Consider the following 24166-nt stretch of genomic DNA (forward strand, 5'->3'; position numbering starts at 1 on the left):
CCAAGGGGCGCGGGATCCTAAATGGTACATTACAAAGCAGGTCTGTAGTACGACTAATCCATGTCCAGAATATTCTCCCTTATTCTCCTACTTTCCCTTCATTCCTAGTCCTTTCCTTCTCCTTTATCCGTCCTTTTCCTGAGCCTGTCAGGGATTTCCAGAACATTCTAAGAACCTTCTCCACATATTCTTGATGTTTCCCAGGAGTTCTGAATGGTTTCCAGGGAATTCTTGAAGGGGAACACTGAGTATTCCAGTGGTTTCCACAATATTCCGCAATGTTCCGCAACATTCTGTGGGTTTCCGGCATGTTCTCCTCCTGTCTCCTTGGAATATCCTGGTGTTTCCTGGCTCTCTGATGCTAGGCTGTCATGTGCACATTGTCTGGAACCTTCTAGAACCTTCTGGCAATTTCTGCACCTTGGTCAGCTGAAGTAGTCTAGCATGTTCTCCATGACTGCAGATGATCCTGTGTTGATGGCTGGGTTCCTCCTGTTCCTGAAGTTTCCGGTACCTTCCGGAACTGTCTCCTGACCTCTGGGCTAGTCCTAAGCATTCTGGTGTCTGCTAGGTTGGTCTCTGGTCCTAGGTCTGTCTGGTGAGGGTGCTCCTATTGCTGGCATACCCTGGACTGTTCCGGTAGGCCCATGTGCCAAACCAGTTTGGTGCATGACAGCGTCCTCTTGAGCCGGCAGCAAGGTCGTAGTCTGAGCATGCTGGCGCGCGCGCGCGGGCTACGATTTATAATGAACATCAGTGGCAGCGGGGAGGAGGAAGCGGCCATCAGTGGGGACTTACAGGGGTACCAGTGCACCGCATATAGTTGCTGTGCTGCTGCATAGCGTAGCGGTTGTATTCCTCGATGTTGGTGAAAGGGGGGTCTTCAAGTTCCTGCTTGCGGGCTGGTGCTGCAGGTTGTGGGGCGGCTGTGTGCCTGGGGAGGAGCATAGGGCCTGACCCGGTGGGATGGATCCCAACAGGTAGCGGGGGCTCTCTGGCCTGCCTAGCGGGTGTGGTGCCAGGAGCCGGCTGGGGGGGCAGGTCAAGGCCATGGATAGGCAGCTTGGTGTGGCAAGTGCCGGGCAGAGCAGGAGGCTGGTGGACTCTGGACGTTACTGGGCAGGCATGTTAGTGCAGCTCAGTTGGGAGAGTGCCGAGGACATACCTGGTGTGCGAGTGTTTGCGTTCGAAGAGGATCCGCGGGTACGCTCACCCTTGGCAACTGCCTGATGGCGAGGACCGTCTGCGGGAGCTACAGGATGGGCAGCGGTCGAGTGGAAGAGCCCAGAGGGGGCGGGATGAACGCGGTGGCCGACTCCTGGGCCCTGGCGACCGCTGGCAGTACCAATTGTGGTAATGGGCTGGGTGGGCAGTGCAAAAGCCTGTTTGACTTTGCGCATGGTGTCTTGACAGTGGTCTCCCATGGAAGCTGAGTTGCGATGAGAAGTGTGCAGGTGGAAGTAAGAGGGAAAGAGGGAATGGACGTGTTGTCTGGAATATCGGCCTTATATACTTGTAGAAAAGAAGCATCGGGGATGGACAAGTGGACCCAAATAGAATGTGCTCTGCCGGAAACTTGGGAGGAGGAACCGACCATAACAGGCATAAATAAAGTGCACCGGGGTGGTGCGGTAGCCTCGTAGCCTCGTGCCATGCGCAGCTTAATCCACCGAATCCTGACAGTCTGGCAGTCGCGGTTTGAAAGGGCGACCCACGGGGCAGATAACAGAAGAAATAAACCCCGGCGCTCTCCCAACTGAGCGCACATCGGGGGGACCCAGCGGGTGTTTTTATTGACTTTCCTATCGTTGCGCGAGCGAACGCGCAGACTCAAGCTTAAGTCAAAGGTCACTGGTTTGATCCCGGTTCGAAGGATTATTTTGTTTTTACCCCTTGTAAGCGGGATCGAACAACGTCACTGGTTCGATCCCGGCTGGAGGATACTTTTCTTTTCTTTGGGTGTGGACTAAAGTCAGAGGTACCAGTTCGATCCTGCATGAGGTAGTTCATTTAGGCCTCTTCCTCCCTTACCCCTTCCTATGGCACCAGGACAAGTCTGGCCTTGCGAGCTCTCAGATCTCAGAGCTCGGCCAAGTATCGGACCAGAACACAGCAAACCTAAGGGCCAGACGACAAGGGCCGCACCAAAAATGGTTGAGTAAGACAGGATGGAATACAGGGGATCCGGTGTACAATAAGTTACGATAGCAAGACGAGGCCAGGTCACTTCCGCATTCTCTTCTTGAATCGTTCCATGACCTGAGGACCGAGAAAGTGAGCGCGTGGCAGATGGAAGTCGGGATAGCACTCACCATCTCATCCGTAGCCATCTGCGGTCGGTCGCTGTGTCGGCGGACTTCATGATCCTCAGGGTTGAGGCCCATCGCTTCCAGCTTAGCATCCCGGAGAATATCCGCGTCAGACTTCGCCCTGAGGTTCGGCCGGTAAACTGAGGAACATATAAGCAATTTAAGAGTCGTGAGGTTCACAGGAGACTTACATCGTGAGCCGGCAAGGTGCGCTTCGTCGTCTCCCTGTTTCTGCTTGTCTTTTCGCTGCTCTGCAATCTGACGTTTCGCCTTCTCTGTCTCCTCAATGTTCTTCAATCGAGCGCTGAATGAACGACGTCAGCACCACGAGGCGTGGTCGACGTGAGGGGACGTACTCCATGCCCAAGTCCACCTCCGGAATCGCCGTCAGCATGGCTAAACTGTTCGTGACGTTCCCTTCCTCCTGCTCCTTCTTCTGAGTTGGGGGTTTGTACTTCTCCGTGATGCGGAAGACCTCCGCGTACGGGTCCGCCTGCCCATCGTCTTTCTTCGACTCGTCCTGCGTGCCCCGTCGTAGCTTCATGTTCTCTTCAATGTATGCCATCCTGAAGGAACCCTGTAAGCGCATCTTCTCACGGAAGACAACCATGCGTACATGTGCTTGTCCACATCGAGAGCATTCGTCTGGTGCGTGAAGTTGTTCTCGCGGACAACCTTCCTCGCTTTCGCTTCGGCATCCTCTTCCTCACTGCCGAAAGGTCAGCACCTGCATTCGAATGTGGGACAGGTGCACACGTACTCTTCGTCATTGTCATGGGAGACCCCAGGCCGGAGCCCTGCCACAACGTCCTCCTCTTTGGGCCGCTTGCGCTTCTTCTTGACCTCTCCTTTGGACAGCTTGCCTACATCTATGCCTTCTCGTGCCTTACGCAGCTTGCGAAGCTCAATGAGATCTGAAATACTGACGCGTGAGACATGTGAGCTCCAGCTAGTGCGGATAGACAGCCACTAAGCACGCACTCTAGTTTCTCCTCTTCTTGGGACTCTCCTGCTTCCGGCGACTCATCTTCGAGCTCGAGAGACGGTTGGCGTCTTCTGGGTTGGGGTCTGGAGCGTTTCTTTATCATGATCCAAGAACTGACGCAGTGACAGTATGGACCAGAGGAAAGGCAGCGCACGCGAAGTCGCGACTCGCAGTGTGGGGTTCTCCCGAGATCACGTGCTAACTCGTCTGCGCGTATTCGCGCAATGTAGTCCAAAGGGTAGCGCATGGCATAACAGCGAGACCGATAGCGTAGTACAGGGAGGAAGTAGAGCTACATGGACACAAAAACCGATACAACACCAATCTACCGCGAATCATCCGCCGACGGGTCCGTACTGTGCAACATAGTCACGCCGTCATACTGGGGTGGGGATTCAGAGCCTCCGGAAACGGGTACCGTAGCAGATGGGGGTGGAAGGACATGAAAGCCGTCAGGGTGGGTCGTGTCGTGATGATGTACCAGCACCATTTCGGGGGGACGAAGCCCGCCCCGCCGCAGTCGAGGGGCAACCACTTGAGGTCGCTCGCCGTCGCTGTCAGCAGGGCTTGGACCAGGGGCACCAACAGAAGCGGGAGGGGGCACAAGCGGAGAGGTCAGGGAGTACCATAGCTGTGATGAACTAGGGCCGCGGGTACTTGAGCTCGCGCTTGGCCATTCGCTAGTCGTGGTGGACGGCGTTTCAGCGTTGCCTCCGTGGGTACGGCCAAGTTGCGTAGCTATTGAACGGCGGCGCGCAGTTGACCATGACCGGATACCGTGCGTGGACGATTCATCCACCAGGGAGGAGGTTCGAGACCCAAATAAACTCGGTCTGACCGCTGTATCCGCAGAGTCCGTGCGAGGGCCGTCTTCTTCTGCGGTGTTGCTCCTTATCGCAGACCGGCGACGAGAAGTGAACTCGTTGAAATCTGTCGTGCGAGAGTGGTAGGGGCGACGGATAGTAGGTTGCCGGGTCAACGAGGAGGAGCTAGCGCCGCCAAGGCCTGAGTACCAGATGGATCGAGCCGTCGGAGGCGACTGTGTACGCGGACTGCTCCGTCTCCTAGTAGTGCTGGACGGGTCCATTGAGGAGATGGGGGGAAGAGGGGGAGGAGACTCTACGTCCGAGGTTGTTCGGCGCGATAGGGTCGCAGGCAAGTCGATAGTGGACGGGAAATACGCATCGTATAGATCGGTATTGATCCTCGCTCCTTCGAAGGGCCCCGGATTGTTGAGCGCGGTGCCGTAGTCTTCGTCACCATCTGATTCGGAAAGAGCGTCATGGAAAGCGCTGTATCGCGGGGGGAGTACGGGGAGGCTGCGTCGAGCCGTCCGACTTCGGCGACTGCTGTGGGCGGTGTTATAGATGCGGGATGCAGCCTGCATGTTTAATGCCTTGGCGGTTCGTTCAGATATAAAGCGTCGGTCGGCAGGGTCAGGCCGCGTTCGACGCTCCGCCAGTTCCTACATTGGCGACGTGAGATACACATTGGTGATGAGGTCTAGAGGTACACACCTTGACCAGGATGTCAAATAGAGACGCCGTAAAGGCGTCGCCTTCGTCTAGGTCCTCTACGAAAGCTTCATACGTAATTGAAGGGCTTTCCTTCTCCATGCTCATCCGCTTGACCGCTCCTTGGCTACATCGTTGTCAGTCTGGGAAGGTGACCAATGTGGCCTGCGCCAGTGCTCACGCCATGTTTTTGATCTTGTTGCGAAGAACTTCATCGTGGTGCTCTAGCGTCCTGTAAAAAGGAAGGTTGTTTAGCGATGTACGGCGCCCTATGTCCACAGCACAGACCATTTGCCCATGGTGCGACCGGAGAGATGGTGGCAGTGGGTTGAGTGAGAGATCCGGTGGCGTTGTCGCGGGGAAGGATAACCGTGAGTTAAACCAAGCGCTGATTGGCTGAATATTCCTTACTAATATTTTAGACAATTAAGCCCCCTTGTCGGAGGCCATTGTCCGGGCCCATGCCTCACTGCGGTCGTACGCTTCTTGCCACGAACCGTCACCACTCCCTTTGTCGATCTACCCGGCTGTCTCGCATTTACTTGCGTAGTGGTATGTACGCACTGCGCTCGTCGTTGGACATGATGATGCGACGATAACACAGGCACGACGAACCCGTCTCGCGAGATTACTGAAGACCTACACGACTCAGATATCCTTCCCGCCCCACTCATTCCTTTCTCCTCGACCTTCGTCGTACCCGTAGCCCACACCTGCCATGGCCTACTCTCAGCCGTTCCCCCTCGCACAACCCATCCAGAAGGTGCAGCAGCCGACATTCGGCCCGGACCTTGCAGTCCGTCTCATCTGCCCTGAATGTCGTGACCCGAACCCGAACATCGTCGAGGAGTTCAGCAGCGGAGATCTGGTCTGTGGCACTTGTGGGCTAGTGTTGGGCGACAGGATCGTCGACACAAGGAGTGAGTGGCGGGTAAGTCACATCACGTTTTACTATGCCCCCGCTTCCATCTTGTGGGCCGGCTCGCCTCACACCTTTTCTAGACGTTCGCAAACGACGAGGGCGATGACCCTTCGCGTGTCGGAGCGGCATCTGACCCTCTCATGGAGGGCATGGAACAGCTGGACACGACCATTTCGTTCCGGGATGGTGGTTCTGGCATAGCGCGCGAGCTGCAGCGCGCAGCATCTCGTTCGGCGGCGTCGCGTTCGGAGCGAAATCTCCTGCAGGCATTCCGCGACATAGCCGGCTGGTGCGACCAGTTCTCCCTCCCCAAAACCATCTCCGACATCGCGAAGCAGTTGTACAAGCGATCGGACGAGGAGAAGCTACTTCGTGGCAAGCCGCTCGAAGCTGTCATCGCGGCGTGTATCTTCATTGCCTGCCGACAAGCGCATGTACCGCGGACGTTCCGCGAAATCTGCAATCTCACTCACGTCAGCAAGAAGGTTCTTGGGCAATGTTACAAGGCCCTCGAGCAGGCCTTCAACCTCACACCAGGCGCGTCTCAGGACCGCCACCTGAACGCCCCTAGCGGTACGACCGGTGCCGAGGACCTCCTGGTTCGTTACTGTAACCACCTCGATCTCCCGCCCAACGTCCAACCTATATGCGGGGACATCATCGTCAAGGCCCGCGAACTGGGCATCGCGGATGGTCGTTCGCCCGTGTCTATCGCCGGCGGCGCAATCTACTTCACCTGCTGCCTCCTCGACAAGCCGAAGTCCGTCAAGGAGATCAGCACGGTCGCGGGAGTCAGCGAGGGTACGATCAAGCTGGTGTATCGCCTCTACTATGCGGAGAAGGAGAAGTTGGTTAAGGAGGAGTGGATCAGGGACGGGAAGGCGAAGTTGGAGAGACTGCCGGTGGAGAGCGGGTCGAAGTAAGGTGAGGTGACTTTATCATACTCAGGATTATAATCCTATGTGCCATTGTATGTATGCGTATGGACTCAGCAATGTTACCACATGTGAACACTTTTGTACTGGTGCTTCTGCGCGATCCCAAGAAGTCGTCATAATCGTTGCAGATGCGAAATACAAGCAAGAATACAGGCGAGGAGTATGGACTGTGCAATATAGATCACCGCTTCCCCTTCTTCCCCTTACCACTACTATCCCTAGCGAGCGCAGCACTGCCCTTGCCCTTGCTCGCGGACCGGATTGCCTTCCTGACGTTGAGGACGTCAGAGCCACTTGACTCCGACTTTCTCGACTTCTTCACGGTAGGCTCCTTGTCGAGCTTAGCCAAGATAGCCATGTTGTTCGACTTCTCATTGGCCGCAGCCATCTCCGTGGGCTCGAACTTTGAAATATAGTCAGCACCGGCCAAGTCATCCTCAACGGCAAATCGTCGAGTACCTTCCGCTTCAGACCCTTCAACTTCTTCTCGCCCTCCAGCTTCCGGTCAAACTTGCCCATGCTGGCCGTGCTTGCCCGCGTAACAGCAAGAGTCCTGTCGATCTCCTTTTTGCGTATGGAGTTGGGCACCGGAGCAGTGCTAGGTCCAGTGCTAGGTCCGGTCGACTGTGTCGCCCGAGCCACGTTTTGTTGGTGCTGTCGCTCATTTTTGGCAACACGCTCCTTGCGAGCATCGCGCGCGGCCTTGGAGGGGTCGTGGTCCACATCTGAGCGAAAACGAAGGAGTTAAATGAGACATGCGTTTCGCGCGGCGCATCGAGGCAACGGCGTGAAAAACGCACCAGCATTAGCGCGGACCTCGGTGAGCCATTGCGTCTCCTCCTTCTTGTTGACACCCTTCCAGCCCCAGCGGTCAACCCACTCCTGCTTCTCTTCGTCCCAGATCTTCTTCTCCTTCCGCGTCTTCTGGATACCCTTTGCCTTCGCAAACTGCTCCCACTTGGTCGGCGGTTTTGGCTTCGGCAGCGGCTTTGCACGGGGGAGAAGCGTGGTGGGTGTGGGCAGTTGTGCGAGGGGTCCATCCGCGGATGATGTTGTGGGCAGGGAGAAGAGGGAGGCGATGAGGGTTTGGACGCCATCCCGTGCGGTCGACATCAGGTACTCCTCCATGTCCGCTCTGCGGGAAGGACACGCGCATACGTCAGTCTTGAGCGATATAAGGCATACGTAGGTTAAAATTACTCGTAGCTCTCTTGATCCACGGGGTTGAGGTCGGTCACCGTGAGGAAACCCGTGTCCACCTCGAGTGGGATCTCCTTCTCGACTACAACGGACTTTCTGCATAGTGCATGAGCAATTTAGCGCGCTTAGATGCTGTGGTAACGTACTGTTTAGCCTGGTGAGCCGCGAGGATATCTGAAACGTCCATGTCGATGAAGTAGTGAGGAGTAAAGCCAGAGAGAGGACAAATGAGAGTAGACGAGGCGCGCTGCAAACAGCCCGTTAGACGCCCGCGGCACAAATTCTCGATCGCGAGGCCAGTTCCGCATTTGGCAGTCGTTCAAGAACACGCCGACACAACCTCCCGCGGTCCTAATGTCGTTCCGACTGGTTTGTAGCCATTTATCATGCTGCATTACGCCTCATGTTACAGTGTTCATACGCTATAGACGTGTTATCGCCCCGCCCTACAGAGTGTGTCACAGGCACCGACCAGAGCTGCCAGCCGCCGATTAATGTTGCACGAACTCCGTCAAATAACCGCCAGGCTACAAGGGTAGGTCATTCTACACAAGGTATTTTACAACTACTTGCCAAAAGTTTAGGCAAGGGTTGTATAAAATTTGGTATGGGGTGACTCGGTTGAGTGAGACGTGGAAGGATACGGAAGGGACCTACGTCGTGATCAGCAGCTGGAAAGAAGGTACTAAGACGCCAAGAGAGTTTGAGGCCGTACGCTGACTATACAATGGCTACTTCAGCTACAGTTTCTTCGAGTTCGATGATTGCGAATCAATGCAGAGCTGTACCAATATCTCCATTGAATATTCTCGACATCTACCCTCAGCAAGCAGATATAACGATACACCCTCCTGATGTTCATTTAGCGGTGTTATTATTATACATTGGGGCGGACTCACCTATGATACACAATTGCTTCATGAGTGCATACTTCCTATATATCAATCTATGTCAACGTCGCGACCTCAATTTTTGTACCGAGCCCCCTCCACTTGGTGCCCGCTCCAACTTCTTGAGATACTTCCGACGGGATCTCCGATAGGATTTTAGCGATCCACATAGGGTCGGTCAATGGCGTGAGATCATCGCGCTTGGGCAGTCGCTAAATCGATGTGTTATACGGTGTATCGTTGACCATGCGTAGCTCAGACGGCGCTCACCCATTTGACATGATCGTAAGGCGCTTCCCAGCCGCTCGTTTCCCGCACAATCAATGGCGGAGAAGACACGAAGGAGTGGTATATCCGGGTGTCGAACGTGCGGAACAGAACGTTGTCTACCCTGAGGGTGAACCGCTGCAGGATGAATATGCACGTCGGCATCACGCGCTGAGAAACCCGTCAGCCCTAAAACGCGGAAATCTGGCAGGACGGGACATACGATGCGGACTAGTTGATGGGAAGCACCGTTATCATGCAACTCGTCCTCATACAGAGGGATCTCCGCGTAGAACAGAATGGGATCGGGGCGGGTCAGCTCAGCCATTGGAATACTGTGAGCCGGGTTGCCTCGCTCCGCGGGTTTCCATTCGACATTGCTTGAAGGAGCGGTGCAATGCCCCGGATAGAGAGTGGTATATGTCCAGTCGAACGGTTTAGTCGGCACGGTCTTGGGCATCGGTATTTGAGAGGTAGCACCAGTACTGCGATGCGGAGTTAGTACAGTCTGCACATCAACCACGAAAAGCACCGTATCATACCGACTCTTCAGCCATGCATCGGCATAGCCCACCTTCACTCCTCCATCACCGTCTTGCAGCTCGCCATTGCGCACGCCTTTAAGCGCCTCTTCAGTGGTGAACGCGTACTTCCAGCCGCTCTCCTTGTGCTCGAGCTCTAGAGAGTTGCTGCCGAACGTCATCTCCGGCAGGGGAATGCCGCCGATGGCAGCTTGCAGCGCGTCTGACTGGCCTGCATTCGAGATGGGATTGGTGCGCGCTGTGATGGTCCACGGGCCGATCTCAATCGCCCGTGAGTTTGGAGACTCGAATAGCTGGTGTTTGGGCAGAGCGACTGCGGCAGACATTATGGCTTCCTGAAAAGAAGCGACCGGTGATATGGGAGACCCAAGGTCGTCGTGAATATACAGCAAGCCGTAGTGGATGGAGGTTTGGACGGAGTGTGTGCGATCTAGCCGAGCGCGCTTGCGGGACGCGTCTCCGGAGTTTCAATCGACTTGCTTGCCACCACCAAGGTCTCTGCTCCCAGTCGCGTCCGCTTTCTCGCTCTATAACCTCTATCTCTGCTGCTGTCGCGTCTATCATAATCTCTGCAACCGAGGGTGGGCAGAAATGGAGAATTCGCGGCCTTCTTCACCGGAGGCGCCACCGCAGGATCTGTGGTCCTCCATCCTCGACTCAGTGTCAACATCGCGCTCTATACCGGCGAAGCAGGTCATTATCTTGGGCGAGCCATCCTCTGGGAAATCTACCCTTGTCTCTGCGCTGCTGCAGAAACCGCTTCCAGAGGAGACCAAAGAGGACCAGCGGACGGACTTTGCGCTGGGGTACGACTGGGCGGATGTACGAGACGACGCGGACGAAGGTGTGTGGCCCCAATACGCTCTCTTGATCATTTTAGCTTATACTCTCTCGTCAAGACACACTTGCGAGGTTATCCGTGTACACAGTCCCTTCCTCCGCGCCATCTTATACCTCTCTATTGCCTTATTTTGTCCCTCCCCGTACCTCCTTGCCACATACCCTGGTTATGGTCGTCCTCGACTGGACACGCCCATGGTCTTTCATACAAGAGCTAGAAACTTGGTTGGAGTGGGTAGAGCAATGGGTTAAAGGAGACGGCTCCCGTGACCTCGATATAGCGAAGGAGGAGAACCGAGAACGCTGTACGTACATATTCCCCTGGTGACCTCATACTTCTGTGCTGATAATTAAGCGTACAGTGCAGGCACACTGGCAGCACTACGCCGAACCTTCTTCGGAACCACTTCCCGCGACGTCAGTATCCAGTACTATCCTGCCACTGGGGCCTGGTACTCTGACGCATAATTCCGCCGGCGTCCCGATTGTCGTGGTCTGTACGAAAGCAGACCTCATTGACGAGGGGAACGATATCATCGGCACCGGAGCATCAGGCATGGGTGGTATGGTGAAGGGCAAGGGCGGCGAGTGGGAAGAGCAAACAGACAGTATCATGCAGATTCTCCGGACTATCTGCCTCAAATGTGCGTGTGATGTCAGTCAACGTGAACTTCTTCTTATCATAGTACAGACGGCGCCGGCTTGTTCTACACGACGCCCCAGCCAACGACCCTACAGGTTCTCAGGCAGTATGCCCTGCACATGCTCTTCGTGCCTCCTGCGCCTTCTCCTGCTGCGGGTGCTTCTTCCGAGGTAGCCGCTCCTCCTCGGAATCCTTTCGTCTTCGAGCACAAGCCCAATGCATTGGATCGCGACAAGATTGTCATCCCCGCAGGTTGGGACAGTTGGGGCAAGATCGCCGTCCTGCGCGATGGATTTGACGCGAAGTTGTGGGGAGAAGCCTGGGAGAACGACCTTGACCACTCAGATGACAGTGACGGCACAGCTCATGCTCAACGACTCTATGCTGGTCTTGTTCCCGATATGAGTCGCAAGGTATACAGTTTGCCATGTCTACGGATTTCCCTCCACTCACCATGTCTGCACCCTAGCCGCCCCCTCTCCCACCACTCAACAACCCAACTCCGGAGCAAGTGTTCTTGGCCAAGAATTACGACGAGAACGCGAAGAAGCCCGACCGCGATCCTCGCGGCGCGTTCCGCAACCCGAACGAGACGGCCTCTGCGGGTATCGTGGGTCCAATGGGCAGCAGCAGTTTCAATCTCCCAAACGTGGAACGTGCATTAACGGAAATGGAGAGTGTTGCCGGTGCCTCTGGCGTGAACCCGTTGAACATGAGCACCGCACGGGATCCCGCCGCGAGGGCACTCTCTGGGCGTGGCGGCACTCGTCCACCCAATGCGGGCCTTTCCATCCCCACCGCGGGTGCGGCACTCGCGCTCGGACGTTCTGGAGCGCCTTCGCCTGCCCCGATGTCGGCGACGACACCCAACTCCGCGGACGACCAGTCACAGCACCAGGCTCTGAAGGCGTTCTTCGACAACCTCATCAACAAGAGGAATACCCGGGCCGACGACAGGGGAAATGCGAAGAGCCCAGACGGGGAGAATGGTGCGGACGAAGGAAGTTGATCTGGTTATAGCGTCGTGATATGTGATATTTCGAGGTTAGATGTTTTATGTCTACATGATACCACTAGGGCTTGCAGTCAACCTGCTCGTCGACATTGCAGTGCGGGCAACGTTCTTAACCACCTTCCGCATATGGAACAACACCGACGGGTGGCGGCGACCCGCCCCTTACTGGAGTTCGCGCCGAGTTCCGCAAGGTACGTAACAACAAACATCCGCAGAGATTCTCTGACCTCTTTATCAGTCTTGACGGTCCAATGGCTGGGCAGCGCGACAAATTCCGAAGGGCAGATGACCGTGTGCGGCGTCCAGTTAGCGCGAAGCCCTGAGTCTCGACCAATCTGACCTGAATGTTGCCCACGGACCAGTGCGTCAACCGTCGGACCAATGCTTAGCAATCAACGCTATAAAGTACTGCAACCACAAGTTGGTGCGGCGAGGGCTCCCTCCTCCCCCTTCGCTGCGTCTCCCCTATACCGCATTGACTCTTCTGCCATGACTTCCGGCGCTGATATGCACCTCACTAACTTCCCTATTGCCCAGCTTGAATCTCGGTTGGACGTAGACGCGCAGGCTATAGACGAGTCCACGCCGTCGGAAGCAGGCAAACGCGAAGATGGTGCAGAGGTCGTCGGGGCCTCCGGTGCTGTCTCCGGAACATGGGAGGCCGACGCTCACATGGCCGTTCGTCCGCCATTCGGCAGACTCGACTCTGGCGACACCGTTTTCGGTATCGCTCACGGTGGAAAGGATGAAAATGAACCAGCCTCCTCCGGTCTGGCTGGCGCGGATGATTTGGCTCAGGCTCCCACTGAGCCGGTTGTGGCCATATATCCTCCAGTCATGGTATCCGAGGTGCCTATAGAGCCTCTCGCAGAGACGAAGGGGCTCCGACGCCTCCGGATGGCGTCAGCGTTCACGACCCTATTCCTTGCTGGGTGGAAGTCAGTACCCTGTAATTGTCTTAACCCAAGGTTGCTCGCAGGAGCCGCGTGTAGTGTTCTCTACAGGCGGCTCTTCTCGAGATGACCTGTCAACAGATTAGAACATTTTATACTCACGATATCGTTTGCTAGTGGTGGTTCTACGGGAGCATTGCTGCCTTACATCGAGCGCAACTATAACATAACCTACGCTCACGTTTCTATCCTTTTCGTGGCTACATTCCTGGGATATGTGGTCGCTGCGGCAGGGGCGGGTACCTTATCCCGCCGAGTGGGCTACGGACACGCAATGCTCATCTCTATACTTGTAGAGCTGGCCGGCGTGCGTCCTACATCCCGTCATAACCCGGCAGATGCTCACGTGTGTTTGCACACCACAGAACGTCATCAACAGCTCTCAACAGATGAACTTCGGTCTTATGTGCTTCGCTTACTTCGTCATCGGTATCGCATTCGCAACACAGGTGGGTTTCATAAATTTCGTGTATGTTACACATCGCTGAAGTCTGTACGCGATGTGCAGCTCGGCTTATGCAACGCTTACTTCACTATCCTCAAAAAGCCACTTATGTGGACCGGCGTTCTACACGGAGTTTATGGCCTCGGCGCCTTTGCCAGCCCTCTGGTGGCCACTGCTATGGTCACTCGAGGGGTCCCGGTACGTCCCCCTCGAACATGTGCCAGGTCTAGTACTCAGTATGCTGATTCATTACAGTATCATTTCTTCTACACGACCAATGTCGCGATGAACATCCCGGTCTTCGCGCTCGCCTGGCTGGCATTCCGTAACTTGCACGCTCTTCCCGAACACCCCACTGAGAGGCATGCCGCGGAGGGTGCCTCCACCGGCGGCGTGCTGCGTGCGACACTCCGAAGCCGCGCCGTCTGGACGCTCGCCATTTTCCTCATGCTCTACGTGGGAGCAGAGGAGTCAATGTGAGTTCCGGCCCCCGCATCCCCGCGTCAACATTGGACTAAAGCGCAGCATCCTTGACAGCGGCGGCTGGATCGTCTCTTACGTCCTCGAAGTCCGCAAGGGCAGCCCCGAAGGTGCATCGTGGGTGGCTTCCTGCTTCTACCTCGGTCGGTCCCGCTCCCGCACCTTCCGCTATCCACCTGCACCACGCTAACCTCCGGACTGAACCCTCGCAGGCATCGCCCTCGGACGGATCTTCCTCCCGCCGCTGAACATCCTCATGGGCGAGCGCGCGGCAGTCATCGTCTACGTGCTCTTCGCGATCGCCCTCGAGTGCGTCGCGTGGTTCGTGCCCGTGCTCGCGTCGACGGCGGTGTGTACTGCGCTCGTCGGCGTCGCGATCTCCACGTTCTACACCGCCGCGATCACGACCGGGGGCCGCCTCATCCCGCGCGCGATGCACGCGGACGCGTTCGCGATCATGAGCTCTATCGGCCAGAGTGGGAGCGCGTTCTGGCCGCTCGTTGTGGGCCTGCTGAGCACGAAGAAGGGAATCTGGGTGGTTGAGCCGACGGTGGTCGCGCTGCTCGGTGCGCAGGGCGTCTGCTGGTTGCTGGTAACCAAGGTTGGGCGGAGGATGGAGTAGACATACAGAGGTCGGCGTGCTCGGAGGGCTGCTGCTTCCCAAAAATCGGTTCATTGCTAGTAGCTAGAGGTCCTCATCGACCATAGAGATAGACTCACGTACTGCGGATTTTCATAGATGCTTCAACTCATTTCACTGCGAGAATACGATAGAGAATCACGACAAGGAGGAATGCATTGCATGCGAGGGCAACCACGAAAAACAGCGTAGCACAGTACAGAAAACCAGGCATCTGATGATTGCGGTAACTCTCGGGAGATGATGTCGGAAGGGCATGATCAAGAAAAAGCACATGTAATATAACTGGCATGGGTCGATACGGCACTGTCACGTACAGGAGCAGAGAACAGACCAGAAGAAAAAGGGGGAGGGGACGCGGGAGTCGTAGCGACGTATGGGGGCAGAGTAGGGGGTGAAATGGGAACAACCGTGACAGGGGGAACAAAAACGCGACCTGGCGGGTCCAAGCGTGTGTAACAAACAGCACATGATAGAGCAAATGTAGGACAGAGGGACGATGACAGTGCGAGACGGCTAGTAATAGACAACAGGCTGAGAGTGGGAGGGGTGGTGCTCGGGAGGGTACATATCGTAATGCATGACCTGCTGCGACATGTCTACATATGGCGCGTAGCCGTACTGCTCGGGGTAGTAGTACGGCTGGGGGTAAGGGGCGTAAGCCGCAGAGGGGTCCATCGGTGGCGCCTGGGAGTACTCAGCAGGCTGCTGCGAAGCCTCCACCTGCTCCGCGGACGGCTGCTCGCTACCGTATGAGGGCTGCGGCTGGAAGTAGGTGGGCTGATGAGGGGCGTCGGCGGCGGAGATGCTAGAAGTCGAGAGCCCGCTCCGCTGGTGAGACGGTCTTGACTTCTTGCCATCAGAGGCATCCGTCGGAGCACGGATCTCGATGCGACTTGTTTGACGTGCCGGCGCAAAGATGGGGACGCCAGTCGCAGGGTCGACAAACGAGGCGACAGGCGGCGTGTGCGGAGGATGCGGGTGAGCAAGGTAATCGGGGGAAGCGGATGAATGGTGGCGGAGGTGTGACGGGACGAACGGAACGCCCAGCGATGGGTGATGTCCGTGCATCATCGGACGCGGGGTGAACATCGGCGGAGGGGTTGGTTGGATATACACAGGGCGGCCCGTCGCGTACTCGTAAGCCATTCCCTGGTGATTGACGGCAACACCAGGTGGTAGCGCGGGGGCATAGCCGTACGGAGATCCGTAAGGTGGCGACGTCGGCGGCACGGGAGAAAAGCTGGTCTGCAGGGGATGGAGCACTGGTGGTATCGGACGTTGTGGCTGCGGCTCCTCCACCGGCGCGGGAACGGCACCGATGGGTTCCTCTTCCGACGTGGGCGGATTGCGTAGGATGGTCTCCTGAATTTGTGGACTAGGCGACGTCCTGCCACCGGCGACGGATGTAGTCGATAGAATGTCCTCGATGGCATTGCGAGAGGCTTCAGCGGTGGCACCCGAGGATGATGACGATGGTTGGATTGGTGAGGGTGCCTCCGGTACCATTGGACGATGCCGCCAGTCCTCGGACGCGGACGTCGACGGAACAAAGAGATCGACGCGGCGGTTTGCCACAACGTGGGGGCGGACGGTGAATATCTCCTCGATGGAAAGCTCCTCCACGGTAGTTGCAACAACCTCGGTCGCCACGGGCTCTACAGCAGGTGGCTCTTCGACGGCCTTCTCCTTCCCAGCACGGGGCGGAAGTCGGACGGTGAACGCCTTCTCCCCTTCATCCTGAGCCGATGATGCAGGCTCGTGTTTGTCGGAGGAATGAGTATGATTGCGTGGGGGTAGCCGAACGATGGAAGAGTCCTTCGAGCCGGGAAGCTTAACTCGGACGCCGGCACCCACGCCTGGGCGCGGCTTGGTAGCGGCGTCGTTGTACAGGAAGATGTCGTTCTGTTTTGTCCACATCCGTTCCGGCTTCTGCGCATACCACACGCGTTCTCCCATTGATGCACTTGATAATGGGCGCTGCGACGTCGGTGGGGATATCGCATCACTACGCCCAAAGCCACCTCTCCCGCGCCCAGGGACGAAATCTCTCCTGCGGAACCCGAACCCACGCGCGGGTGCTGCTTGAGGTGGCAGCTGCTGCTTCTCCTGTATCGTGCGACGCCGTTCATCCCGTTTCTTCATCTCTTCAAACCCGTCATGAGTCCACTGGCGATCCACAGGAGGGACCTCCTCAACCGGGGGCTCGGTGGCCACCTGACCGTCCTCCTGCTCGTATCCCGATCCGCGCGGAGGGAAAAAGCCACCGCGACCACGACCCCGGAGGCTGAAACCTCCACGACCGCGGCCCCGAGACTGCCACCGTCCACGCCACCAACCGCTCAGGCTGCGGAACTCCTTGTCTAGGAGACGATCGTCATGTCCCCAGAACTCTCCTACTTTCGGAACGAAGGAGGGATCCTGTTCGAGGCGTTGCTGGTATGCTTGTCGGGCGGATTGCATGCGCGAGCGTCCCGGGAGCGCGGACTGGGACGACTCGGGTTCCCGGGAAGTGGACGCGGACGGCTCTTCCTCACGAGCGTCGGGCTCCTCAGAGACCGCTGCTTCGGAAGTAGGGACAGGATCGGGACGGGGAGGAGCGGAGGTCGAGCGGGCAGCCGCCTTCTTTCCGGACTTGTTGCTTTTGCGCGCGCGAGGGGCAGGGGCAGGAGGTGGAGCGGTGGATTCAAGGCGGGCAGCATCCATGTCAGCAAAATCGATGACAGGCAAGCTGGACGCCCCGTTCGTCGCCTCGTCCGCTACCATCTCTGCCCAGTTGGTCGTGTCCGAGAAGAGGGCAGTGTGACTCGCCGCGGGATCCTTGGCAGGACCGCGGGGCAGGCCTTCGCGCGCCACGGGCGGGGGACTTTGGGTCGTGCTAGGAGTTACGACCTCGGAGTGGGCATCTGCGTGGAGATCGTCGGACGAGGACTCTGAGTCCGACTCTGAATCAATCGAGGAGTGGTCATCATCGGACTCCGAGTCTGTCCTGACCTCCCGTTCGATTTCGTCGTCGCTTTCGAACTCATCCTTCGCCCGGCCTCTCCTCTTCACGGCACGCCGCTTCCTCGGGACCGGATTCGACAGGGATCGTTCAATGGGCTTGCGCGAGTTCGTAGCGGAGGCAGAGACAGCGGTTGGCATGGCAGGGTCTGGCAAAGAGAAGACAATGAATGATTAGGACGATATTGTCGCAGATGTTTTATCTGGAGGAGCACGCACGGCGTTACTGAGTTTTTGGTTATGTTGGTAGAGCAAAGCTTGGTCGGTAAAACGTGGTGCGAAGAAGGAACGAGGCGAGAAGGATAGCAGAGAGCTCGAGGGCGTGGAGGACGTCGTGAGTGGCAATGAGGACGGAAGACACGACGGCGCAGGCGTCAGAGCCGTCCGCGGATTGGTCAGCAACTCCCATCTGCCAGCCCTGCTCCTGCCGAGTCAGGCTCTCTCGCTGCCTCCCTCTTCCTGCCCAATTCCACCCTCTCGCACGCATTCCCCTGCTGCCGCAGCACACGGCTCGTGTCATGCTCCTCGCTTGACTCGGTGATCGTGCGCTCGGACCCGACGAGATCTGCGCTTATGCATCCCGCTCATCTGAGGTCATACAGATAACATTGCATCTAGAAGCAGGCTTGTCACGATGAAAGTACACAAAATTGGTCCATAACATACTCTACAGTCCAAAACACCCAAGTCCCAAGCGTTCACAACTTTGTCTGCACCTCGTCCGCCGATACACGCTCAATGAAGCGCGGGATGGCCTTGTTGATGTAGTCCTTGCTCTCCACCATCAGCCAATGCCCCACGCCGTCGATGAGCTCGATCTCAACATGTGGAATCATCTTTTTTGTGACGTCCAGCGCGCCCTGATTCGACGTGGGGTCCTCCTTGCCAATGATGAGCAGCACTGGTAGGTTGGCGCGAGGCGCTGGTAGGATCGCCGGGTCTAGAAGTCAAGACGCCCGAAGGTGAGTGGAAAACACGATGTGGCGTTTTAGCGAACTCACCCTGTTCTTCATTGAAGCGATGCAGAGTCGTGCGGTAGTAATTCAGGGGACCGTGCATGCTGTCCTTGAACTGCGAGACGTAGTAATCGAATTCCTGCGGCCGATTACGCGATTCAATACCGAGCTGGTTCTATGCCGGTATACGAAGTACGCACCTGCTGGTTAAGCAGCCCCGTGCTCGCCAGCTTGAAATTGGCATTATTCAAAAGCTTCGGCAGTCCTCCCGTAAGGGTCCAATTTGAAAGCTTCTCGTCACTAGTCTTCTTGTCCCGCCAGATCAATTTGTTGAACGTGTCGAGCTGATATTCATGCATTGCAGTGAGGAAACAGCCGCGGCGGGAATGGCGGCGGAGAGGACTTACATTCTTCTCGATGACGCCGCTTGAGGCCTTATCCGCAAAGAATAGATGGTATCCCCAGTTCGGCACTCTCTCTACGATCTTCTCGAGCGGCGTGTACGCCTTCGCCGGCGGAACGAACGGCACTGACATCCTGGAAACCCCGGGGAACGCATGCGGTCAGAACGGCACCGCAAAAGGCGCTCATTCAACTCACAGCACCAATGACAGAAGCCTATCAGGATGCCACAAGGCAAAGCGGGATGCCATGAAGCACCCCCAATCGTGCCCGATGATGACCTAAAGGACCCGCTCGACGTGAGTGGCCAGTTCCGAGGACACTTGCGCGTGGTGGACTCACAGCCTTCGGCACCTTCAGCAGGGTCATGAGGGCCGCGATGTCGTCCGCAATCTTCTTCGCGCTGTACTCGCTCTCGTCCTCAGGCTTGTCGGTCCCGCCGTAGCCAAGCTTGTCGGGGACGACGACGCGGTAGCCGAGGTCGACCCACGGCTTGATCTGGTAGCGCCATCCGTACCTACGCGGCTCGATCAATACACCGGCGCCCACAAACGGAAGCCTGTTGGACGTTACCAAAAATCAGGGAAGCCGTGGATGCAGACGAGGGTCTTGTTGATGGCGGGGTCGTAGTTGGTGGGGAGTTGGTCGACGAAGTGGTACCGACGGCCGGTGGAGAGGAGCTCGGTGCGGTGGTTGAAGCTAGCGGGATTTGCAGGGTCCATGACGTGCAGAGTGTGAGCTACTGGTTGGCGAGTGGTACGTATCCACCCAGGCTTTTAACGTTTCTCGGCGCTTCCCCGCGTCGGGGCGGTTGAAAGCCCGAGCAAGGCCGCCAAATCGCAATCAGACGCATCAAAAGGGATGGGGAACTGGCCTGAACTGGCACGGTTGAAACTTGAGGTGCTGCTCGTGCAATGAGGGTGCCGCCCGTCGTCGTTGTCGCCCTGAGATCGCCGTAGTGTAGCATGCCTCGGATCCTTGCACAGGCGCACCGCCGCCGCTGTCATAGGCGCTGTGTATCCGCGCGGCGCACACCGAGACCGCGCTCAACCCGGGCACCCACGCTCCTCCATCCGTACTCTGACTGCAAAGCGCTCCTTCGCGGTTACCTCCCCCGGAGCACTGCTCGCGGGCCTCCTCGCCTCGAATCGCTTGCGCGTCGCCCGGCAGGTCGTCGTGGGCGAGTGCCTATACGTATGTTCCTCATTTGCATATGCTCCGACCGCCCTCTCCCGAGCGACCTCCGGGTCGGTGGATGTAGTTCCGGGTCCGGGAACCGTCGAGGGGGTGGCCCCCGTACAGCCAAAGCTCATGAGCCGGAGTAATCTGTACGACCTGGCAGTCCCACCGTGTGGCGGAAGCAAAAATATCATCCGGTTCGACGTGCATGCGCATTGCAACATGTCGCCAAGTCCGGTCAAGGAACATACGGCGCAAAAATTGTGCTGACATCGCATTTTCGGCGGTAAGTTGCTACGCCGGGTTTTGGCTCTCTGACTGGACGAGTTTGCGACTGACTGCTGCATCTTGGAAGATCGTTTCGCCCCATAAAAATCATTCGAGCGCGCGGCGTGCACACCGGATCGAGCAATTGAGCCAACTCCTCGGCGTGTCCCATCCGCACGTCTGCGCCGCCTCCAGGGATTTCCTACAATCCCGGAGAGGGCTGACGCAGGTCGAGAGTCCCCTTCAGGCTAAACTGCGCTCATCCAGCATCTTCCCCGCAGTAGCGGCGGCTTCCTCGTTCGCGACGTACTCGGGGTGCCTTGCCTGAAGCCCGGAAGCCGTCCGAACCGCGGCGTGCGCCCAGGAGGTGGCCCGTGACCCCGCTGACGGCTGCCTGGGGGCTGGTGTATGTATCAGTGCGCCTCCGCGCCGTCGCAGCCGTTTTTCCAGACGAGAGGCGGCGGAACGCGATGGGGCTACACACTCCGGTCATCAAAGCACCGGTCTGTATCCACTCTGGCCTCCTGCGACGATCGTGATAATTCGCCTCCATCGGGATCGCGGGATCGGGAGCGTACAGTGGGCGCGGCGCGTCCGGTCCCAGCATGGCGCTCGAGCCCTTGGTTACTAAGTACAAATCACCTGCGTGGCTGAGTGGGCGACGGTGTGTTGCCCAGGGTGAATGGTGTTACCATGACCCGCGGCCTCACCCTCGGCTGTGTAGACGCCTGAAGCGGACGCTATCTCGTGTGTGGTGAGTTCATAGTTGTACCTAACGTGACGTCGCTGACTGGATGGGTGCAGGGCGGGCTTCTCCAGGCACTACTACGTAGTGCGTTAGGTCAATGGAAGAACCTTGTACGGTGGTGTATCGCCCAAACCTATGGATGCCCCTCCGTGTACTCCTGATTGCGCAGCTGCGCAAGCCGAGACCATTCGCAAACTCGGTCACGGTAGGTCCCATGCTCGTAAGGCTGTGGGCGCTGTTTAGGATTCATGGTCTTCGTGCGCACTAGAAGGCACTTTCGAAGCGGCAAAGGTTGGGCGCGCGTGCAATGCCTACCGGTCGTCCTCACGCCGGGTATCCCATCTACATGGACCATACGATCATCCCGGTCTGCCAGTGCCGGCTTGGGATGGTACTTCAAATCTACGCCGACACACGCTTCTCTCGATAAACCCCTTCTCCACGGAGCACCCCCGGTGGAATCCTATCAAGCGCTGGTGTCTTTGTGAGGTGCGCCCGCGGCTCGGAGCTCTCTTGTCTCTGACATGACTGTCGTTTGTCAAGCACCCTTTCAATTTCAGTTGCCATATATTTCAACCATCCGAGCGAGACTTCTGGCTTACGTTGTCCCGCTAGACACCTTGCACTGAGCAGTCGCATTCAAATCTGACGACACGCTCTGATACTCTACGGAACCCCCATACAATTGCAAGAATGGCGTAAGTCCGCCATTTACATGGTATACGTCGTCGACGTTGTTTTCCGGGGCATTACAACTTGCTGCAGTGCCACACACCGACCGGCCTCCGCTTACTTCGGGCTTTCCGCGGTATGCCACGACAGTGCAGAGCGTGGCGGCCTCTCAGATGCGTCGTCGAAGTCCGAGCCCCATCTGTCTCTGTAAATCGCATCTCTCCGCCATCTACGTCGCTCACCACGAACTGACAGATTTTTACCTGTCCGTACGTCCGAGCAGTGTCGATGAGCCTCACAGCTACGTTCGCTACTGGGATGAGAGAATTACCATAATGGGACATGGGCGTTCATTCTGACTGACGCGGTCAGTCATGTCAATCCCTCCCGGTTGCTCTGACTGTCGCTGGACGTGGGCCAGCTATTCATTAGCTGCGGTAAAGGGCTACACAGAAGACTTTCAGATGTCAAGGGTAGCCAAGCGATCCACGTTTGTCTTATCTGGCCACGTCAAGGAGGTTGCGCGGAACTAGTCTCGATGTGTCGCCGTCAGCTTTGGTTCCTCTCCCAGTTACACCTCTCCTTTGCTCGCCGTCTAGCTTGCATACACCTGTGTCCCCTCGCAGGGAAGCTCACTCGTCAGAATGAGTCGCATAATCCTCGATGTAGTGCCACTGCTCAATCTTCTCGTGTTGCTCTGCGCTATCCGTCTGGTAGCGGCTGCCGTTCGCACCATCGCGATAGACGACACGTATGGGGACGAGGCCACAGGGGCGCTGCCTGTGTATTCCCCGTCCGCCGAGTGGTCACAGGGGCAACCGTGCGTCGCCGATGACGATGCGTGCCTCGTGAACCCGGACCCGAGTATGGTGCGGAACGGTACCTGGCATGACTCCGTCGGCTCGTCCGTTGACGCGCCACCGCGCACAATCGACCTCGTTTTCAAAGGTGCGGCACTCCTATTGAGTCCTTAGCGTACCGCAACTCACGTCGGCTGTACTGGCAGGAAACTCGATATCCGTGTACTGCATCATCTCGGAGGTCGATCGCGTCGAAATCGGCGTGTCGAACATGACTTTCGAGCTCGACGGTCAGGCGGTCGGGAAGTTCTTCCGCGACGTCAGCGGGCAGACGGACGCGGCTGGAGATTACGAGATCCATTACAACTTCCAGGTGTTCAACTACTCCGTGCCCGAGGGGAACCACACGTTGCGAATCAATTCGGTAGGCTACTCGCGGATGCTGTTCGATTATGCGCTCTACACGTAAGTTCGCCCGCCTGCTCACTGCACGTCAGGTTTGCTCATGTTTCGGCTAAGGACGAATTCAGATCTGGCGAATACCACTGTATCTCCCCTGGAGGCATCGCCTTCCACGACTGCGTCTGGACAGGCTTCCAGCGATGCATCCCGCGAGAGTCAGCCGAACGTCGGAGTCATTGCGGGCGCGACGGCCGCGGGGACGGTTGCGGTCCTGGCGATCGGAGTGCTGCTCTTCGTCTTCCTTCGCAGGAGGCGCCGCCTCATGAAACGCTACGAACCGGACCATAGCGACAGATTGAAGCCAAACCGACGGTCGCAAGGGCAAGGCGGCAGAGAAGGCATGAACTTCGCCTCATCGGTCGCATCGCTGCCGTACGAGGAGTCCATCGCATCTAGCCATCCGTATCCACATACACCTCGTTCGCGCTATCATGAAAGCTCAGAAGGGCATTCGCGAGAACCTTCGCCGTCCGACTCCGATGTGCCCCTCATGGGAATCTCCTCGTCCAACCAAGACCCATTCTCACGGGGGCAGCAGCCGCGCATCGTCCAGGTCGGCGGGGAGACGAGGCTCGAAGGGCCGGATAACTCGATGGCGCGCCTTGCGCGTAAAGAGATCGCGGAGCGCGAGGCGGAGCTCTCGCGGCGGGTACAAGAAGTCGAGAACGCCTTGGCGACGAGGCGTTCCACCGACGCGCCGCCGGGTGCTGAGACGTCCTCGTCCGCGGATCGTCCTGGTCCCTCCCAATTAGGGCCTGGTTCTACACCACCGACGTCAAGTATATTACCGCCGCACGAAGGCACCTCGGAAGCCGTCTTGCGCGACCAGTTGAACGAACTGCGAGCGGAAATGGAGAGGATGAAGATCTTGCAGCAACAGATGACACTCGAACTGCGGGATGCTATAGAACCACCACCGGGATACCAGGCAGCATGACATCGAACTCCGTTTGCTGTGCGACGGCGGAGTTTCTTGAGTTAGGTTCAGTGGACATGCTACGGAGATGACGCTATAAGGTTTCATTGGACACTGCAGTGAAGGAGAAGGGTTGTACTATTTGCAGGCGGAACATGTAATTTAGGATGTACTCGGT

General features: G+C 57.3%; 10 protein-coding genes across 10 annotated transcripts; 4 read left to right on the top strand and 6 right to left on the bottom strand.

The window, feature by feature from the left end:
• Positions 1-2223: 2223 nt before the first annotated feature.
• On the bottom strand, positions 2224-3402 carry TRAVEDRAFT_163006 (uncharacterized protein; the record flags this gene model as incomplete). Its single annotated transcript, XM_008037338.1, has 7 exons — positions 3291-3402; positions 3070-3231; positions 2926-3018; positions 2666-2875; positions 2501-2613; positions 2313-2449; positions 2224-2259 (listed from the first exon to the last, which is right to left on the bottom strand). Exons 1-7 carry the CDS (start codon positions 3395-3397, stop codon positions 2224-2226), a joined length of 858 nt encoding a protein of 285 aa, XP_008035529.1. The 5' UTR covers positions 3398-3402.
• A 133-nt stretch (positions 3403-3535) lies between these two features.
• Positions 3536-5125, bottom strand: TRAVEDRAFT_56886 (uncharacterized protein). The gene is made up of 2 exons (XM_008036989.1): positions 4812-5125; positions 3536-4759 (listed from the first exon to the last, which is right to left on the bottom strand). The coding sequence occupies exons 1-2, from the start codon at positions 4914-4916 to the stop codon at positions 3620-3622; spliced, it is 1245 nt and encodes a 414-aa protein (XP_008035180.1). The 5' UTR covers positions 4917-5125; the 3' UTR covers positions 3536-3619.
• Positions 5126-5321: 196 nt separating this feature from the next.
• On the top strand, positions 5322-6744 carry TRAVEDRAFT_143594 (transcription initiation factor IIB). The gene is made up of 3 exons (XM_008037339.1): positions 5322-5360; positions 5413-5739; positions 5811-6744. The coding sequence occupies exons 2-3, from the start codon at positions 5527-5529 to the stop codon at positions 6651-6653; spliced, it is 1056 nt and encodes a 351-aa protein (XP_008035530.1). The 5' UTR covers positions 5322-5360; positions 5413-5526; the 3' UTR covers positions 6654-6744.
• A 33-nt stretch (positions 6745-6777) lies between these two features.
• Positions 6778-8080, bottom strand: TRAVEDRAFT_163012 (RRS1-domain-containing protein). Its single transcript, XM_008037340.1, has 5 exons — positions 8015-8080; positions 7869-7964; positions 7469-7803; positions 7128-7393; positions 6778-7071 (listed from the first exon to the last, which is right to left on the bottom strand). The coding sequence occupies exons 1-5, from the start codon at positions 8053-8055 to the stop codon at positions 6850-6852; spliced, it is 960 nt and encodes a 319-aa protein (XP_008035531.1). The 5' UTR covers positions 8056-8080; the 3' UTR covers positions 6778-6849.
• Positions 8081-8814: 734 nt separating this feature from the next.
• Positions 8815-9893, bottom strand: TRAVEDRAFT_35113 (type 2A phosphatase activator TIP41; the record flags this gene model as incomplete). Its single annotated transcript, XM_008036720.1, has 4 exons — positions 8815-8970; positions 9029-9196; positions 9249-9510; positions 9568-9893. 4 exons carry the CDS (start codon positions 9891-9893, stop codon positions 8815-8817), a joined length of 912 nt encoding a protein of 303 aa, XP_008034911.1.
• Positions 9894-10158: 265 nt separating this feature from the next.
• On the top strand, positions 10159-12114 carry TRAVEDRAFT_163020 (DLIC-domain-containing protein; the record flags this gene model as incomplete). The annotated part of the gene is made up of 5 exons (XM_008037341.1): positions 10159-10411; positions 10467-10712; positions 10770-11051; positions 11099-11463; positions 11520-12114. 5 exons carry the CDS (start codon positions 10159-10161, stop codon positions 12057-12059), a joined length of 1686 nt encoding a protein of 561 aa, XP_008035532.1. The 3' UTR covers positions 12060-12114.
• An 848-nt stretch (positions 12115-12962) lies between these two features.
• Positions 12963-14565, top strand: TRAVEDRAFT_118185 (MFS general substrate transporter; the record flags this gene model as incomplete). The annotated part of the gene is made up of 7 exons (XM_008037342.1): positions 12963-13003; positions 13136-13325; positions 13384-13467; positions 13527-13661; positions 13719-13939; positions 14001-14086; positions 14156-14565. The coding sequence occupies 7 exons, from the start codon at positions 12963-12965 to the stop codon at positions 14563-14565; spliced, it is 1167 nt and encodes a 388-aa protein (XP_008035533.1).
• Positions 14566-14939: 374 nt separating this feature from the next.
• Positions 14940-17903, bottom strand: TRAVEDRAFT_27176 (uncharacterized protein). Its single transcript, XM_008036618.1, has 2 exons — positions 17806-17903; positions 14940-17735 (listed from the first exon to the last, which is right to left on the bottom strand). Exon 2 carries the CDS (start codon positions 17725-17727, stop codon positions 15100-15102), a length of 2628 nt encoding a protein of 875 aa, XP_008034809.1. The 5' UTR covers positions 17728-17735; positions 17806-17903; the 3' UTR covers positions 14940-15099.
• A 381-nt stretch (positions 17904-18284) lies between these two features.
• TRAVEDRAFT_163026 (alpha/beta-hydrolase) lies at positions 18285-19666 on the bottom strand (the record flags this gene model as incomplete). Its single annotated transcript, XM_008037343.1, has 7 exons — positions 18285-18526; positions 18588-18681; positions 18743-18886; positions 18950-19079; positions 19143-19225; positions 19287-19461; positions 19518-19666. 7 exons carry the CDS (start codon positions 19664-19666, stop codon positions 18285-18287), a joined length of 1017 nt encoding a protein of 338 aa, XP_008035534.1.
• A 2788-nt stretch (positions 19667-22454) lies between these two features.
• On the top strand, positions 22455-24119 carry TRAVEDRAFT_163028 (uncharacterized protein; the record flags this gene model as incomplete). Its single annotated transcript, XM_008037344.1, has 3 exons — positions 22455-22758; positions 22817-23075; positions 23130-24119. 3 exons carry the CDS (start codon positions 22455-22457, stop codon positions 24007-24009), a joined length of 1443 nt encoding a protein of 480 aa, XP_008035535.1. The 3' UTR covers positions 24010-24119.
• Between the last annotated feature and the right edge of the window lie 47 nt (positions 24120-24166).

Source organism: Trametes versicolor (genome assembly GCF_000271585.1).
Source record: "Trametes versicolor FP-101664 SS1 unplaced genomic scaffold TRAVEscaffold_3, whole genome shotgun sequence".
NCBI lineage: Eukaryota > Fungi > Basidiomycota > Agaricomycetes > Polyporales > Polyporaceae > Trametes > Trametes versicolor.